The sequence below is a fragment of the Neopsephotus bourkii genome, unplaced genomic scaffold (assembly GCF_033783945.1).
Source record: "Neopsephotus bourkii isolate Nb327-2 ecotype Australia unplaced genomic scaffold, CSIRO-AGI_Nbou_v1 NB_196, whole genome shotgun sequence".
Lineage (NCBI taxonomy): Eukaryota > Metazoa > Chordata > Aves > Psittaciformes > Psittacidae > Neopsephotus > Neopsephotus bourkii.
The window spans coordinates 3,421,312-3,438,875 of NW_026900709.1; the positions used below are offsets into that span (position 1 = coordinate 3,421,312).

The window sequence follows — 17,564 nt, forward strand, 5'->3', positions numbered from 1 at the left end:
TTAGGGAGAGGATTTCAATTTTCAAATCTCATAATGCAACACCTTTCAAAGGTGTTAAAATCTTGGCTTAGAAAACTGCTGTGTACAGCCCTGTTGTACATACTAGTGTTTAAACTTCCTACTGAAGTCAACTGGGCTCTGGACCAAAATGAGAATTTATAAAATGTCAGCTTAATGCTTTCATCCTGTAAACTCTTATTTATAGTTCTTCTAAATATCACCATTCATTCTACCTGTGGACACACTCTAGAGTGCTGTACCATAACCACCTCCCCTTTAGTATGCAATAATGCAATAGTATTCACAAATGTGATACTGAGATTTAATATCTGAACACTAAATTCAAGAAATGCTAAAGGTTTCAAACAGCAATGTTAATTCAACCACTTTGGTAATTTTCATACTGCATTAGCATAGGTGGTTTTAGTTAATAAATATGTAATGTAAAGTGCACAGAATGTGATGTAAGGGAAAAAGCTCCAATAGCATTATTACTCTTGATAGTCCTGCTCACAAACTCACCTGTGTTTTTATTTCCTTTAAAACTTACCCTGCTTTACAGGTGCATTGTGTCACTAATTAGTATAATGCCTTAAATCTGGGAGCAGGAGGGAGTCTGTAGGCTACACCAGTTACAGGCTTTAAAGATGGAGGTGCTCTTGAAAGAATGTGGTTCAGCTTCCAAGCTTTTGACTGAATTTAGGGATATGTATGAATATGAGAACCGGTTAAAAACCTTCACAAACTGGCCTTTTAGAGAGAACTGCAAGTGCACTCCAGAGAATGTAAGTCTGAAATTGGTTATTTTGGCTATGCTTTATTTTTTGTATACTGTGCATGAATGTGAAGCTTTGTTAAGTATATTCATATTCAGGAAGAGTTGTGAGCTTCAGCTAAGCCTGTTCCCTGCTCAGAAGTACTATAGTAATATGACTGGCTTCTGCATATCTACCTACAGAACTGAATATAGTTACTTCTCTTGGTTTTACTCGTTTTATGCTCTTGTTGCTTAAAAGTTAATTCTTATATTTTGTAGTCTTTCTGATTGCAAGTTTTCATTCATAAAAAACAACCCTACATTAGAAGAAACAAGCAGACATCCAGCAGGAAGGATGAAGTAGCAGAATGATCACTACTTCAAATTCAGAAATTGAAATTACTTAAATTGTAGAAAACCTGATGTTTATGTCCCTGCAGCCTTTGGCTTGAGCATTAAAAATAAATAATTAAATAGGAATCCACTTGACTTGTACTTTGGCTCATACATAAAACTTCCAGGCTGGATCCCAGATGAGTCGCACTGCAAGAGTTCTCTGAGAATGTGTGAAGTTTGATAACTGAAACAAATGTACTTTTAGTTTTCTGACCAGAGGTGCTCCCTCTGTGGCCAGTTAAAGATGTAGTGTTCTACTTGCATAACTTATTGAGTTTGTATGGCCATGGGCTTGTGCTATTTTTTTCTCTATAGTCCTGGCTATGGCAGATCTCATGCACTGCTACTGAAATGCATGTGTAGCATGACAACATCTACTAGATGTTTTCTGGTAGAGCAAAACTACCCTGGCAGCCTGCACATGCCACAGTTGTGCATAAATCTGTTCCCTGCTTGCAGCCTGTTCATTTACTAGTTGCTTATCTGCCTGCTTGCAGCCCTCGCACTTAAAACATACTTTTCACTCTGATCTGTGCTGATAGACATCGTGGGGAAAGGCATTATTTGTGAGCTTTCAGAGTTTACTGATGTGAACATGAGCCATATGTTGGATGAGGCTCTAAACTTCCAAACTGTCACCTACAGATGGCAAAGGCGGGCTTTATCCACTGTCCGGATGAAAATGAACCAGATGTAGTAAAATGTTTCTTTTGCTTGATAGAACTGGAAGGCTGGGAACCAAATGATGACCCATGGTAAGCACAGATGTGACAATGTTCTTGAAGTATTCCTCCAAATTTCTTTGACAACATCCCCTTACTTGTTATAAAATTACCAGTTTCCTCTGTAGTGGTTCATGGAACTGAAGCCTATGGAAAGTTTGGCTAGCTTTTATCTGAGATAAAGTAAGATCTATATGTTTTCTGTATGATAGATGGCAGAAGTACTGAAGAGAACTGTCCAGGTATCTTTATTGCTTGAAATGGAACTTGCACGGGTTTAGTATCTGTTCTTATTCTGTGTTTTCATTGCAGGAATGAACACATGAAACATTACAACTGTGGCTTTTTATCCCTCACTAAGCCCTTCGATGACCTGACCATGGAGGAGTACTACATGCTGGAGATGACACGGCTGAGAACCTTCCTTGTAAGTGTTAACCAAATAATCTTAATATAAGCTAGAATGAAAACAAGAACTTTCATGTCTAGTATTTCCATCCATTAGCAAGGAGTGATTGTGTAAGGCTAGAACACAACTTACTTTGAAGTAATGATTTAGGTGCATTATTGGCTAAGAAATCTGCACCTGAACACTTCTAGTATACTTTAAAAGTATAGTAGACATAACTGAAAGTGGTCACTGAGCCCTACTGGAAGACTAGTTGAGAAGTTTCTGAATCAAATGGGACTATGCATATGAAATAGCTGGCAAACTGCATCATTCAGGTAGCAGTATTAACCACAGGCTAAAAGTAGACTTCTAAACTAGAATTAGGGGGAGATTAGGAGGAGGATCTAATGAGGATCTAATTTTTGAAGGTAGTTGAACTACACAGTTAAATTGCTCAACTGAAAGTCTCAATCTTTTGCTTTGTTTTAAGTGCAAAACTGGCAGAAGCATCATAAACGCTTTTGAAGAAGAAGTCGCTGCAACTAGGCAGCGTCTTCTGGATAACTTTGTCTCCAAGCATCAGTATACACCACTCCCATCAGTGCCTCTCCATGCTGAGCCATCTGCCCAACATTCTAAAAGCTTACACCACCAGTCAAAAAAAAACAACAGTGAAGTGTAAAGTCTGAAGGTTTCTCTTCTTCACATAGTACAAACATTCATATTTTTATCTGAATACTACTGTAAAGCTAAACAGTTGTGTGAGGAAGTATAGTGAATTCCTTTCACAGGCTTTCTGGAATAGAAGCCCTAATTCCTTATATTACCTCTTATCTTTCACAGTATGCTTTGTCATTATGGCTAGGTGTAGACTAATAATAGTCCCTTCAACCTGTGTATATATGTCAACTGTCCAAGCAAATATTTGTATTCCGGCTTTTAGTGGGTTGACTTCTTTGGAATAAAGATTTGTAACTCTGAGCACCTTTTGTGACCTGTGCCATGTTCAAGCCTTACAGCTAGACAGACTAAATCAGAACAGTTCTGCTTCAAAACACCTTCCATAGAACAAAATTGATCACTGTGTGTGCAGTAATTGCCACCTTTAAACACCTACGTTATCTTCTTAGATCAGGCAAAATTCACCATAATGACATCCATCAAAAAAGATGTGTAAGCAAATACGGTAAATGTACTGAGAAAGGAAAGTCACAAGGTTTGTAAGACAGCCTAAAGGAAGAAGAGCTCTGGAGATTTTGGTTATGCACATGACGCTTAACAAAACCTAAAGGCCTACCTTCTGTTTTAAATATCTTTTTTAATTACAATTTTAAACTTGCTGATTTTTTTTTTTTTTATAATCTCATTAATTCCCATTTTCCTTTATGACAGACTGTTGCAGAATGGTTGTAGACAACACAATTACAATGCATGGTTATAAATACATTTAGCGTCCAAGATGGACAGACCTTTTTGAATAAAAGTTTCATACGTACTTTATCAGGCCTCAGGCAGCGAATGACAAGCATCCTTTGGAACTCCCCCAATTTGTCCTGCCACTCAGCAGGAAAATCTTCATTCTGAGGATTCTAGAAACACACATTTTAACATTATTTAAAACACTTGTGAATTACCTCTAGTGAGAGTAAATTATCTTTTAATATGCCACATTAATACATGATGTATTTCTTAATCTACAGAAACAAATGGGGTTGACATACTTTAAAACAAAACTACAAAAAAAACCAAACACACCCAATCCCAAAACCAAAAAGCAAAAGACACAAACAACCTCTTATAGCAGGCAAGTTACAGTAATCTCTAAGTGTTTAGAAGACCATAAACCAATTTTTTTTCTCTAGGAAGCAGAGAAGGAATGAGGTAGAAGAAACCTGAAAATGCACTTTACCTCCCTCTTTCTGTTAGAACTGAGTTATGGTGTCAGTCTTCAGTATTACAATGATAGCCATATAATCAATGACAATCATTACAGCATTATATGACAACTATGAGTTAGGTTGCATCTGACTGCAGAAAATGAGTGCAGGAAAACAAGAACTGGAAAATTAAGCCAAACAATGCACCAGGGAACTTAGTTTGTGAATGGCCTATGAATAATCCAACTGTTGTTATTGCAGTTATCAGATTAGGAACAGCAGTCGTTGTGTGCCGTGTTAACTTCTTTTTAGACAGAAGTACATTATGCCTTTCTGGAAACATTTTTCTCTGCTCATGAGCCTCTTGCACTTGCCGAGGAAGGCTGGCCACAGAGGTGTGTAGACAAATGAACACAAACTGCATTCTGAGCAACACTGATTTAGCAAATCAAGTCATAATAGAGCTCACAGTCTGCTAAGGATCTGCAGCATGGCTCCTGCCTTCCCCAGTTTCTAGGCACTTGGTTTCAGATTGGAATCCAGAATGCTGCAATATTTTTATATTAATATATGGAAAAAACAGGTACCTAAGGATGACATTTATAATGGCTGTTGAAGAGTGTAGCTAAAAATTTGCAAGCTTTGTAGAAACCAGAGTGAACTGAGAAACACTGAGGACTCCACTGAGTATTGCCACTGTGCTGAAAACTCTTAATTTCTTACGAGAAGGGATGCATCAGTAGCTTTGAGATCAAGTCAGCCAGCTAGCAGCGAAGTGAGTTTCGGTCCCTACTCCAAGATGATATGCAATATAACTTCAGATAAAATACATGGAATCCTTGAACTGGGGAGTTGAAGTCAGGAGTTCCCTGGTTTTGGAAGTGACCTGATCTATATCAATAGGAGAAAAGTGCATGTCAAACTCCTTTGAAAAAGTCCTATTCTGCATATGGTTGCTGATGACAGAGTGGCTCAAGAAACACCAATTTGTGTGTTCTAACGCAAATGGATACATGCATGAAGCTGCCATTTTAAAAAGATTCCTGTACCACTGACAATACAGGAAAAAGAGTGGGTTGCACATTACTGAGGATCCTGGCAATTAAAAGGAAATAAATGCAACTGTCAAAAAGGAATTTTCTCCAAGACCATTAACTGGCATTTTTGAAAATGTTAGTGCATTCACATGAAAGTACTAATAGTAAAGCTAGATAGGTAATGAAAACGTTTTTACGTAGCAGGTAAAAGGCCTAGTGACTCTCCTATATCAGAACAGTGATAGATAATGCCATTCCTAGCACTACAGGTTCAATAACTGAATGTTCTTGGCTTTAGTATTACTATTTATCAGATTGTTTATCAGTTAACTAACTGATGACACGATTCCACAGATCTCATTTTGTTGAACACTACTTAAATGAAGAAACTTCTGTTTATTTCCATTTGGCTATGTGAATGCCCACACAGCCATTACACATTTCTGAATCTTTACTTCTGAAAGTCAGCACCTTTCATTTATATTGGGCATTGCTTTAAAAAGCTAGAATTCCAAAGGGGACATAGTCATCCTCTCCCTCAGTCTCTTTTTCAAATGCTGTAATTTTTTTTTTTCATTTTCCAAGCAACTATTTCCCAAAGAACAGAAGTCCTCAAGTTGCTGTATCTTTAAGCCCATATTTAAATAGGCAGGATTTCAAAATCCTTAACATTTACAATGAATAAAACACATGGTGTGTTAAATGGGTGTAAGAAGTCCTGGGTCATTTGACTGAATATTGCTGATAAATTTTCATCATTTAAGTTAACAGTAAGAAAAGTGGTTCAATGGACTAGCACAAATGGACAGCATTATCTGAAAATGGAAGTTATTATGGTCAGATATAGGGCAAGCAGGAATTAAGGATAACTTTTTAATCATTTGTCCAGGAAGTATGTGTACAATGAGCGCTTTGCCTATCAAGAAGCAGAAGAAAGGAGCATAATAAAATTAAAAAAGGACTTAATACTAAGATTAAAGTGCCCATATTTAGATTCTAAGGAATCAGTGGTGAAGTCAAAGACAAAGTCATTAATGCATACATCAGGTCACTGTGAGAATAAGGCATCACAGATCTCCTAAACTCCATTCTAGTTTCTCTACATGACAGTAATTGGGGTTTTTTTACACTTATTCAGGAAAGCAGCATACTATGTAACAGCAGGAAAAGGCAGCTTCAAAGCTTAGTAAACAAATGTATAAACTGACAAGGGAAAATGGTTGCCTTAATTTAGCAAATTTAAGTTTCACCTTCCCATTCCAGGTTTTCTTGCCTTTTCTCCATCCAAATTCATTTCAAATCCTGACTTGCTATTCAGAAGCCACCTGACAAATTGGCAATGATCTACTACACGCTATTTGCTTAAATATTTACATTAATATATGTAAGAACATACCGTGTAAAATGACAGCACTTTTTTTTCCCTGTATAAATATTTTCAGTATGTTAATTGGCTTATGAATGCAAGCAATCAGGAATGTTAACATACCAGACTGTCGTATACTGATTTCCATCCATCCTTCAGTTGTGCAAAATCCTTACTAATATTTGTGAAGCATGGCAAATTTTCTAGTCGACAGATTTCATCCCATGATTTTTGAGGAAGCCAGGAACATGGATTAGAAAAGGGATTCTCCAAACCTATGCCTCCAGTCAACAGAAAGTGCCACTCATTCTCATTAATCTACAATGAAAAACATTATTCTCAGGACTAAATAAATAAAATCTAACGGTTTTAGTATATTATGTAAGAAATAAATACATTTATCTGAATTCTTGCATTAGTTGAAAAAGCTTCTATACAACCACTAAAAGCTTATATACAGTTAAAATGTGTGTGCTTCATTATGAATTTTAAAAGTCCAGGTAAGAAACATTTTGTAAAGAATTCCTAGAAATTAATATAATTCAGTTGGCAGAGTGCATGATTTTGAGGAATTCTATGCAAAAATAAACACATTGTGCACCTTAAGTCAGAAAGAGTAGTTTCTCAAATCAGTGGTTACAGTTTATTTTGATATTCTCTTAGAACTCAGAATTACATTACAGTAAAATTTTACAAAATGTTCTCTGTAAGGACAACATAGGCTGGGCTTTGATTTAAACAATGTTTAGAAAAACTGTTATCATCTACCTCAGTTTTGCCGTACCTTTTTGTTATGTATTTACTTTATTCTAGAGAATATTTTTCAGTGCTTCTAAATTGCTTATTAAAATGGAAATAAACCAGCACAAAGCTGAACCTTAAGTGGTCTATTTATTTATAAATTTATTTTTCTATTCTTTTACTACAAATTATTTTTAATTACCAGTTTTTCATATTTCATGAGATTCACAGTTAGACAAAAAGAGAACAGCAGCTTGTCCTTTTCAAAGATGGAGCGACAGATATTGACGTAGAGTGAATAAGTAAAATGATCCTTGACAGTCTTCAACCTGTACGTGTCGGAAAAAGAACAACCTTCCATTAATACCACTCGGAAGACTGTGCAGCTCTGGAAACCTATTACAAATCATTGCATCTTCTTTGTTCTAATATACTCTCTGGTCAGTTACCCCCAAGCAATCACTAAATGCATGTACTATTTCGTGAGTAAATAACATAAAAAAAATGAAGTGCAATTATATCTTAGTAACACGTGATTTTCAGAGGAAGTGAGAGGTCCCTTTTGGGACAGACAGAAAAGAGCAGCAATTTAAAAACTCATTATGAATATGAATACTGGGGCAAAACCAAAGCAGTCCATCTTTAAAGGTTATCTGAAATAAGTACTATACTACAAATGTATTTACATTTCTTTGATTTATTATAAATATTTTTCTTTAAATACAAAACAAGGAGGCCATCTATTGTTTTATAAAGGTTTAAGTTTGAATTCCTAGTCAAAAAAAGGAAAAGCCCATTTAGTTGGTTAGAAATTCAATATCTGAACTTTCACAAGGATTTCAAATACTTCTCTCAAGGTAGTAACAAAGATGTGAAACTTGGCTTTTTGTGTACTATGGCTTTTTTTTCAACTACATAGGTCACCAATCCCTTGATAGGGAGCAACCGAGAGGGTATTCCTGCAGTTCAAAGATAGCGATCATTCAGAAACCTAAGTGTGATCAATCATAATTGAAAAGAGGAAAACTTCTGATAGAAGATCAAGACTGATGAAGAAGCAAATAGCTAAGTAACAGAAGCAATGCTCTGTGATTCGAAAATCAAATAAAGCCACTAGAGTTTAGTAATTGATGTGACAGAACACTGAAAAGCTTTCTTTAAATAATCTCTGTGTAGACAATTCACTTCAAGGATATAGTTTGAACATTCCTAATGTAATTATAATAGTGAGGTTCATCACATGTAAAATAAATTCAGATCATTAAAAATTGCAATTTCTCCTGTTCTCATGAACGATCTGAAAGATGGAGGGACACCTTCTTATTTAAAAAATAAATAATGAAACTGAACTAAATAAAAATTGGTTGGGTTGATAATTAGTGCCATGCACACTCTACAGCCAAAACCCCAACCACAAGACTTCATTCTCTCTCACCAGTGGTATGAAAAAGTTTCTTATCTGTTTCTTGAAGGCATACGAAGTCACTAGATGAAATATAAAATCAAAGCAAGTGGGCCATTTTAATCTGATACTTTGTAATTTTACACACAACTTGAGGTAGCAATTACTAAATAGAAGTAGTGGAATACATTACACTTGTGATATATTTTACCATTTTGTTCCTATGAATAAATCATTTTCCCTGAAAATATCTGACATAGTTATGTACAAAATATATTTCAAAACGCAGTGCTTGAGACAATACACTTTGGAGAAATGACAGTACCATTTCTGGAGTAGCTAGAAATACATCACTAACTACAAATGGTGAATTATCACTCTTACCTTGTTGGTAAATCTTCTGATTGCTCTGAATTATCTATAGACATGACAAAAAGATTAATAAACCACATGAGTGAATACTGGTACATTGGCTCAATATTGGCTAGATCAGCAATAGAAAAGAACAAGACTGTCGAATGGACAGCAATAGGACAATAGCCCATACGGGCAGCATCAGTCTTCTTTTCTGTCTCTTCAGCTACAGCTTGCTTTTCAGAAATCTCATTAGCCAGAACTTTTGAAGAAGATAATATCTGGATAGCAGTTTCATCCTCCAAAATATTTCCTTCTGAGGCCGAAAGAACTTCTAAAATCTTGTCTTCTATTTCTTTCAGCTGCCTAAAATAATATACGAGATTTTTTACATACCAAAATTACAACTGTTTTCTGTTAGTTTCTATAAAATAAAACAACATGTAAATTCTATTCTTGGTATGCAACTTACATTAAAAACATTTTTTCTTGTTAAATATTCCCTTAAATATGTTAAAAATATATCCACTCAGGCTAAAAACATATGGCTAAGGGAGGAAATGACAGACCACTTTGAATACTGCACATTTCATGCTTTGACCCGTGGGGAAAGATGCCCTTTGCCATGTAAAATCGGTGTAAATCTAGCACACAGTGAAAACATTTTTAAAACGCAACCTTTAATATCTAATGAAAATTTGTGAGGACTGCAAATCATGCGCCAACATCATTGAAGGGATGCATAAAACCAGAGGACAGGATCAAGAGTTACATTTTGCAATGACACAACCTGCAATTAAGTTTTTAATGTTTTTCAATAATCCCACAAATAGGAAACCATATCAGAAGAAAGAAGGCACAGCCAGTAGGAATATAAATAAGAGTATTTATCCAAATCCACCTAAAAAACCCAAACAGAAGCCTAAGTTTGGGCTCTCAAAAATAGCAGTCTTGAATTTCCTGTTAAATCAAACAATAACAACAAAAAAAGGGTCTCTCAAATACATTTCCCATGACGGTAGTTCCTTAAACAGAAATCTGCTTGTCTCTAACAAGAGAAGTTATCTTGATACCTTTTATTCTCAGCCCCTTGAACGATGAGGGCTTGTTTTTCTTCTTCAAGATCTGGCCTTTCTTTTGCAACTACAATTCCAAGAAGCTGATCTTGCATTCCTTCTGAAGTTATCATGAAGTTCAATAATGTTACCTGTTAGAAGAAATATTTTTGAGAGATAGAACAGTTATGGCCAGATGCAATTTAAAATGCTTCTTTGTTTACAAGATGAGGTTTATATAATGTCATGTATTATACTCAACCAAAGTCTGAGAGTAAATGAATTGCAGCTGTGGGCTTAAGATTATGTGTTAGAAAGCTAACTTCAGGACTAACCCAGAAAGTTAACTACAAAAGTGATGTGACAAGGATTTACAGAACTTCATTCTGTTCCTCGAAATTACACTGAATATTTGAATATCAGTTCAAGAAGGATCTGCCCATTTCATGCCTGTCTATATCAAACAGCCTTCACAGGGAAAGAAGCAAAACATTTCTATGAATGGAAGATTCAATTTAATGTACAGATTTTGTAAGTAAATGTGATTATCATTTGTTTTCCAAAATTATTCCATCTGAACAGGTAGATCACATTTTCTGGTGTTTACAAATGTTTCCCCCATGAAATTTTTGCTGTTTTCATAAAGTAAGTGGTAACATACATACTGGGGTTGTACTTCAAACTATTATTGTCTCTGCCACATATTTTCTCTCTATTGGCCTTGTTCACATACAATTTGTGGTGGTGTTATTACAGGGATATTCGTATCCCAGAACAGGATAGCAACATGTTTTCTTTTTTTCATGAGAAAATAACTGACTGGGAAAAACAGTTATTGTTTAAAAGAATTCCCATCCTATGCCATATTTATAATGGATCCAGAAAAAACCCACATAATCTTGCAAAAGTGGCAAAAACATACAATATTTCACATGAAAAAGGGATGGAATAAATTGCCAGCAGAAGGGTAGGAAACACCTGTAGTCCAAACCCAAGAAAATAATCTACTTATCAGTCATCAAGATTGATGATAGTATTGGGTTTAATTCATGACTAGGTAATAGTAACTACAGATTCGCTAGGCTTTTTTGGGGAGTACAGATACCACTGACTTATATTTACAAAAAACATTCATCTTGAGCATAATGATCAGTTACAATATGGGATACCTGTGAAGTTAACTTGTCTTGATCTGCTTCTGCCACTAATATCTGAAAGCTGTCCAAATATTGAGGCTTGTTTCATGACTTTTGTTTGTAAAGTTAGGAGGGTACTATTTTAACTTCCTTAAAATACATCAACAATAGGTTTTTGTTACAGCCTCAACTGAAAAAAAACAATTTAGGAGCACATCACACCTTTCACACAGGAATTTTGCAAGGAGCTTCAGGTCTATATGACATTAAGAATCAGTAAGATCTTCACAAACAGCATGGCCTATTTCTTCCACACCTAATTTAACAATTTTAGTAATGGGAAGTACAAGAGGGACCCGTTTCAAAACTTCAGGAGTTTTCTGTAAGCTCAATTCCTCTCCTTCAAAGTAAAAGGCTAGCTACAATATTATGAGTTACCTTTTAATCAGAGCTGCCACGCTCCAAAAGGTTGGCTGGCTCAGCCATCAGAACCTCTGAGGTCTAAGCTCAAACTGCTGTATACATTCTATGTTTCTCCTTGGTCTCTGAGGAACAGGCTGGTGTTTCATATGGATGTGAATAAGTCACCTTTCCCTCAGCAGTCCTGAAAATTATCTGACTTTTTTAGTGGTTTTTACTGCATTTAATTAATACTTCTAGAAGCAGGAAAAAGGTACTCCAAATGGGTAATAACTGCAAATACATATATATGCAGGTACTTGTAAATCCATGTCCTATGTCTCTTTGCAGGCTTCACTATGTAAGTAACATTAGAATTCAGTAGTCTTTTTCTGTGAGATATGAAAGCCATATCAATAACCCTTTTCCACAGACTCGTTTCATTAGCTAGCACCTGAATAAAACTCACGGAAAATTCACCAGTGGATGCTGAAATTGGCTTCAGACCAAGATATTGAAATACTACTTTTGTGCCTCCTGCTCCCTGTATGTGAGCTACCTTAAGTCAGATAGCTCAGCAGTATGTGCTGTAGCTGGGAGTATACTCAACCATGGCATGAAGGAACTGCTCCTTATCAGAACAATTAACAGCTGATGTCTGACTGCATGCTGCATAGCACCCAACTACAGAAGATTCGTATAGCTTTAAAATACATATGTACATTTTTTTTCTGCATCAGTACTTCTTCATTATCAAAACAGCTTACTGAATGTCATAACAGTTTAAAAAGTTTGATTTCAAGGATCTGGGTTTCAATATAGTCTATGTTTAGCCAAACTGTAAATTTGCAATACTTTTCTATAAACAGTTCTTAAAAAATAATAATAAATGAAAGGGGGAATACATCTCCCAAGCAACTTCAAAAAGACTAAAACACCAATTTTTCAAAGCGGGAAACCACCTTTTTTTGTCCTAAGATAGAAAAATAAGACTACCTATAGTTATATAAATCTATAAATATATTTTCTATCTGATAAAAACAAGGCACAATGCCAGGAATTCCTCAGACTCCTGTCCCTAACCATACTACAGATAAAAACCACAAATATGCAGGCCTAATGCCAAGTTTGAATGCAAGCTGACTGTTCTATTAAACCCTTGAAAATATATTTATAATAAAAGATGACTAAATAGCATCAGGAGATACAGACTGGGAACAGTGATAAAATTACTCAATTAAAGAACTGACAGTATGAAAGAATGACAGCATTGCAAGGTGAAGTATTAGATATGAGAAATGTCAACGCTTCTAAGGTGACACTAGTCTTCAAGCAGTGTAAAATAAAAAAAGGCAATGTTGGCAGGGAAGGGGGGGACCAAAAATCCTTCCCTGGCTTTAGCCAAGGAATCATTTTAAAATTAAAACAGAGTCGCACATTCATTTACAAGATTCTCACCTTAACAGATGTTTCAGGAAGATAATGTGGATTTCTCAGCTTAGTTGTAATATAAAAGCGGAATTCAGGAGCATACTCGATAATGGCATCTCCAAGGCACATGCATATACTCCCTGACTGCTTAAATGTCTGTTTGAGCAAAAGTGGCTCTAGGATAGGATCAAGTTCTTCCCCAACATTCTCCAGTAGCACTTCAGAATAACACAAGAATTAGTAGAACATTCTTGGCATTTATATTACCGATTAACTGTTCTTTACAATACGTATGTATAATGTGTATTTACAGTGTGCAAACAATAAAAATATCAGTCGATATCTAGAGATAAGGTTAAGTCTCTTCCAATACTCAGGTGACTGAAAAATGAATTACAGAAATGTACTTTTCTTTTTCTAATATCATATCAACTTGCAAAAAAAAAAAAAAGAAGGAACTAAAATGCTATCACTATTACTGCTGCCAATGGCTTAGAACAGCATTTTAGGTCTGTCGTTCTTAAAAAAGAAAGTAACAACAAACTAAATACCACATGCCACAGAAATATTTTTGGGTTACTACTTACGCTTCGATTTTCACTGTAAAAATATGAGGCTGTCAAAATAAAGAAATAAGGAATGGAGAATAAACAATTTCTTCACTTGTGTTCTAGTCAGCCACTGAAAAATTGCTGGAGTTGTAACTATGTGTTTCTTTCATTATTTCTATTTGTGTGTAATAAGACTAATTGCAACAGAGGTACTACAGAGAATACAAGAATCATTAATGACCACAGTTTAGCAATCCAGAATTTATAGTCTTGAAGAGCCAAATAAAACTAATGTTACTCTTTAGAAATAAAATTATTGTAACATGAAAACAAAGAAATCACAAATCTCATAAGGCAATTAAAAGATACAAATTAAACTGAGTATTATATTGTGCTAAGAAGTATCTTACAACCTGAGGTGAGGACTGCAATTACTTTAGTACTAATCTGACTCAAAATGAGAAAAAAAAAATTCTCTTTTCCTTAATTATGAGAATATTCGATACTCATCGGAGTTTCATTTCTTAGCTAATTGTGCCCCCTCCAGGTTCTTCTGGAATTTACACTTCCATTAATCAACTTACCAGGACTTCCAAACTGAATGCAGTTTTCCAGGGTTGTAACAAATTCAGAGTCACTGAGTTTGATTATATGCAAATTATTGTTTTTTTCCATATTCTTTATCCATTTATTTGCTTGACCCTGGGGATCTATCATGAGAGGCCATCTTCTTGCATTACTGAATGGAAAAATAAAACCTTTCAAAATTGAAATATAAGCTTTTCAGTACCTTAAAGTACTTCATAAGGTATTTATTCCTTTTTGTCATTAAAACAAAAGTATGTCACTATGAAATCATAGTAGGCACATACCCAGTTATAATCCTTAACAAATTTAAGGGCAGACAGATTAAAGTTCTTTGTTGAAAAAACCCTACAATTTTCCTCTTTCAAAAAAAGTACTTAGAATAAGACTTCTTGCTTCCTAGAAATCTTAATCACATTTAATTTTATAACACTTTCAAAATAAAAATAGCACACTTAGTTTTGAAATTCTGAAGTTTTAATACAGTCATATACATAAGTGAGCATTTTTTCAGTGAAAATGAATGGAAATTTCCACCAAAGAACCATTCTAGAGCTAGTGTAAAGGAAAATGTGTAAGCAGATTCAAAGACCTTTTAATCCCTAATCTTTAAGCAGATATGGACACAAAGAACTTCTATGCTTTGTTCCTGTCAGACTTAGTAACTACTTCACAGATATTTTTATAGCTCTCTACCACATGTAGTTACATTACCAAGATATCTAAACCTAGTGAAACATTTTAATGGCCAATTACAACAATAAGCACCTAAATTAGAAACCATCTAAACAGGCAGAAGTGAGAATTCCAAAATAAATGTAGTGCTAAGAAATTGGATCAAGAGGCCCAATCAGATCCCATTTCGTTAGGAGATACAATATAGTGTACGACTGGAAGGTAAAAAATGGTAATAGCTTTTTTTCCCCAGTTTAGCTTAAAAAGAAATCTTTCAAACTACTTCTACAGCCTCTACCATTATTACAAGTTACTTTACACAGAGTGATAATGGCAAATTATTTAAGTTTAATGTATTTTTAAAAACTGAACTTCTTCCTCGTGAAAAATTTTGATTCATAAATAAAACTTGTCATGTCTACTCCATATTCTTAGTTTCCTTAAAATTCTAAGATGATATGTATGCAGTTAAGTAAAACACAATCTCAGGTTAAGTAAAACGCAATCTCAGGTTAAGTAAAACACAATCTCGGGTTTTGTCTGATCTTTATTTATACCTTTTTCTTCGAAAGAGTGATGTTTCATGAAAGGTTTCCATAAATTGTCAAAAGAAAGTGGTAAGTCTTGAATTAGAAAAAGGTACAGAGGAATTAGTTGTAAATACAGTGAAAGTTCTAAAAGACAATGCTAAGACAAGTTTAGTTCAATGCAATCTAAGTCCTTGCAGGCTTATTATTAGTTTCAAAGTTGCTGGCAGGCAAAACTGTGTAACACATTATACACCTTGATCCTCTTTAAGAGAGCAATTTTAAAATAGGTAAAGCACAGTTTAAGACAGAAAAATCCTTGATGTTCTGTATTACAATCTCTATTTCATAAACTTATTAAGGACCAAGCATAGTTGTAAGGCCTATTTATAAATGTGTAAATACTACAGTACACAATAACATGCAAGTAACCCTTTTTCTGAGGGTTCAGCTGTAACTCAGGCACAGTTCTGTGGGGCACAGCTGTGTGACAAGATTATCATTACTGAGTTTTTCATTTTAAACTGTGAGAGACCAGATAAGCAAAACTATGCAAGATAGAAAAAGTGAAAACAAAGCTGAAAGGGAAGTTGGTTGCTTAGCAACTCACAAGAAGGTTTGGAATTTTGCAAAGAAGAAGAAAGCAGAAACTGGTTTTCATTTTTTTGGCAACTGATGTCAGATTTGGCAGCTCAGCAAGATCAACAACCAATCCTTTGCCAGGATGCAACAGAAGCAAACATTTCCTCACCTTGATATCAACCTTCTGGCTAACATACAAAGTGTTCTTGATGTAGTTATGAGCAAAGGGATGTTTAGCTTAGTTCTGTTAGTCCTAATTATCATGCATGCATATTAGTGAAAAACTACTACTTAGAAATTGTGACTGATGCTGCTTGCAGAATCCCTGCACAGTAAAATGTGCACAAATGAATGTGACTGTGCTTATGTATGCATATATATATGTGTATATATATGTGTGTGTGTATATATATATATATGGAGCTAGAGAGCAGAAGCAGCTTGAGGTTCTTTGGACTGAAAATGGACATTGTGGAAGCAAAATAGCAGTTTAGGAGCAAAAGTTTTGGAAGAGAAATCTACCATGTATGGCAGTAGCCTGAGATTATACGTGGCATGCCATACAGAGGTTCATTCTGTGTTATGGATCACAAACTGGACTTGGCAGTGACCCTTCACCAGCTGAAGGGGGATGGCTTTCTTCCCCCTTACAGAATGATTTAGCAGAACGGGTCATTTAAAAGGAACCATGCCCAGCCTACCTATAAGGGAAGAAGTTTTCACAAGTAAAATGCATTGAGAGATTCAGGAAATGCATTAGTAATCCACCAGGACAGTGTGGTATCTAAGCAGACATTAAGAAAGTTAAAATGTGGGCTTTGTAAAGTTACAGGTATTTTGAATAATTTGGTAAACACAGATAAGGGAAAATTAGGTACCACACTAGGTCTAGAGAAGTAAACAGAGGATTTGAAATCTGAACATCTGTCAGATGAGGAAGTAGCATCAGCAGCATTAGAAGACAAACTCACAGCAGGTAAGTGTTCACCAATGGATCCCAAGTGTACTGCTGAGCTCCCAAACTGGTAGGTAGTTCAGTTTCTTATGAGAACGCAAAGGGAGACCCAATGGATATATGGCCAGGTGATTTTAAGATGATACAAGGCAATATAGCAACTGCAAACTGTAAACTGAACATAGTGAACTTACATGTTAGACGTATTCTAAACCAGGCACAATGTATGTCATTTGCTTGTAACGATTTTGCTCGCTTTTATTTTAAATTTGATAAAACCTCAGCCAAAACCTACAGAATGTGCCTCTTTCCCTAACTACTTCAGGTGTTGTTTTCAGCATATCCCAGTTCAGACCTATTGTGTAATAGACATAAAATACTTAAGACTGCATAACTGAAGAGTAATTCTCTAATAACAGCCAAACACATAGCTTTCATTAATGATAAAATCCTCTTCATTGATGGGAATGCATAAAAGCAGTCACTCTGTATGTTTGCAAATTATCCCTGAATAGCTTTCCCATTCTGTCTTTTGACAAATCTGTTACAAAAAGCTTCACTTGCATTTTATATGGTCCCTGGGGTCTTTATATAAAATTAATCTAGCCATAAACTCATAACTACA

The 17,564-nt window shown here is 35.2% G+C and overlaps 2 protein-coding genes across 6 annotated transcripts in view; one reads left to right on the top strand and one right to left on the bottom strand.

Moving 5' to 3' along the window:
* Positions 1-17,564, bottom strand: part of DNAH7 (dynein axonemal heavy chain 7) — a 116,022-nt gene that overhangs the window by 14,169 nt on the left and 84,289 nt on the right. For all 4 annotated transcript variants that reach the window (XR_009728958.1, XM_061376660.1, XM_061376652.1 and 1 more), the window contains 7 exons: positions 14,200-14,354; positions 13,092-13,282; positions 10,117-10,250; positions 9,074-9,409; positions 7,490-7,616; positions 6,670-6,864; positions 3,763-3,855 (listed from right to left, as the gene is read on the bottom strand). Coding sequence is in view for 3 of the 4 variants with exons in the window: in XM_061376660.1 (XP_061232644.1) it covers positions 3,763-3,855; positions 6,670-6,864; positions 7,490-7,616; positions 9,074-9,409; positions 10,117-10,250; positions 13,092-13,282; positions 14,200-14,354 (1,231 nt within the window). In the remaining variant the exon portion in view is untranslated. The remainder of the gene's footprint in view (positions 1-3,762; positions 3,856-6,669; positions 6,865-7,489; positions 7,617-9,073; positions 9,410-10,116; positions 10,251-13,091; positions 13,283-14,199; positions 14,355-17,564) is intronic.
* LOC133225026 (baculoviral IAP repeat-containing protein 5.1-B-like) lies at positions 648-8,426 on the top strand. Of its 2 annotated transcripts, none has more exons than XM_061377021.1 (4): positions 648-785; positions 1,799-1,908; positions 2,188-2,302; positions 2,757-3,247. In XM_061377021.1, the coding sequence occupies exons 1-4, from the start codon at positions 648-650 to the stop codon at positions 2,946-2,948; spliced, it is 555 nt and encodes a 184-aa protein (XP_061233005.1). In that variant the 3' UTR covers positions 2,949-3,247. The 2 variants fall into 2 exon arrangements, with proteins under 2 accessions (XP_061233005.1, XP_061233010.1); XM_061377026.1 differs by lacking the exon at positions 2,757-3,247 and adding an exon at positions 8,207-8,426 and having other exon boundaries at positions 652-785.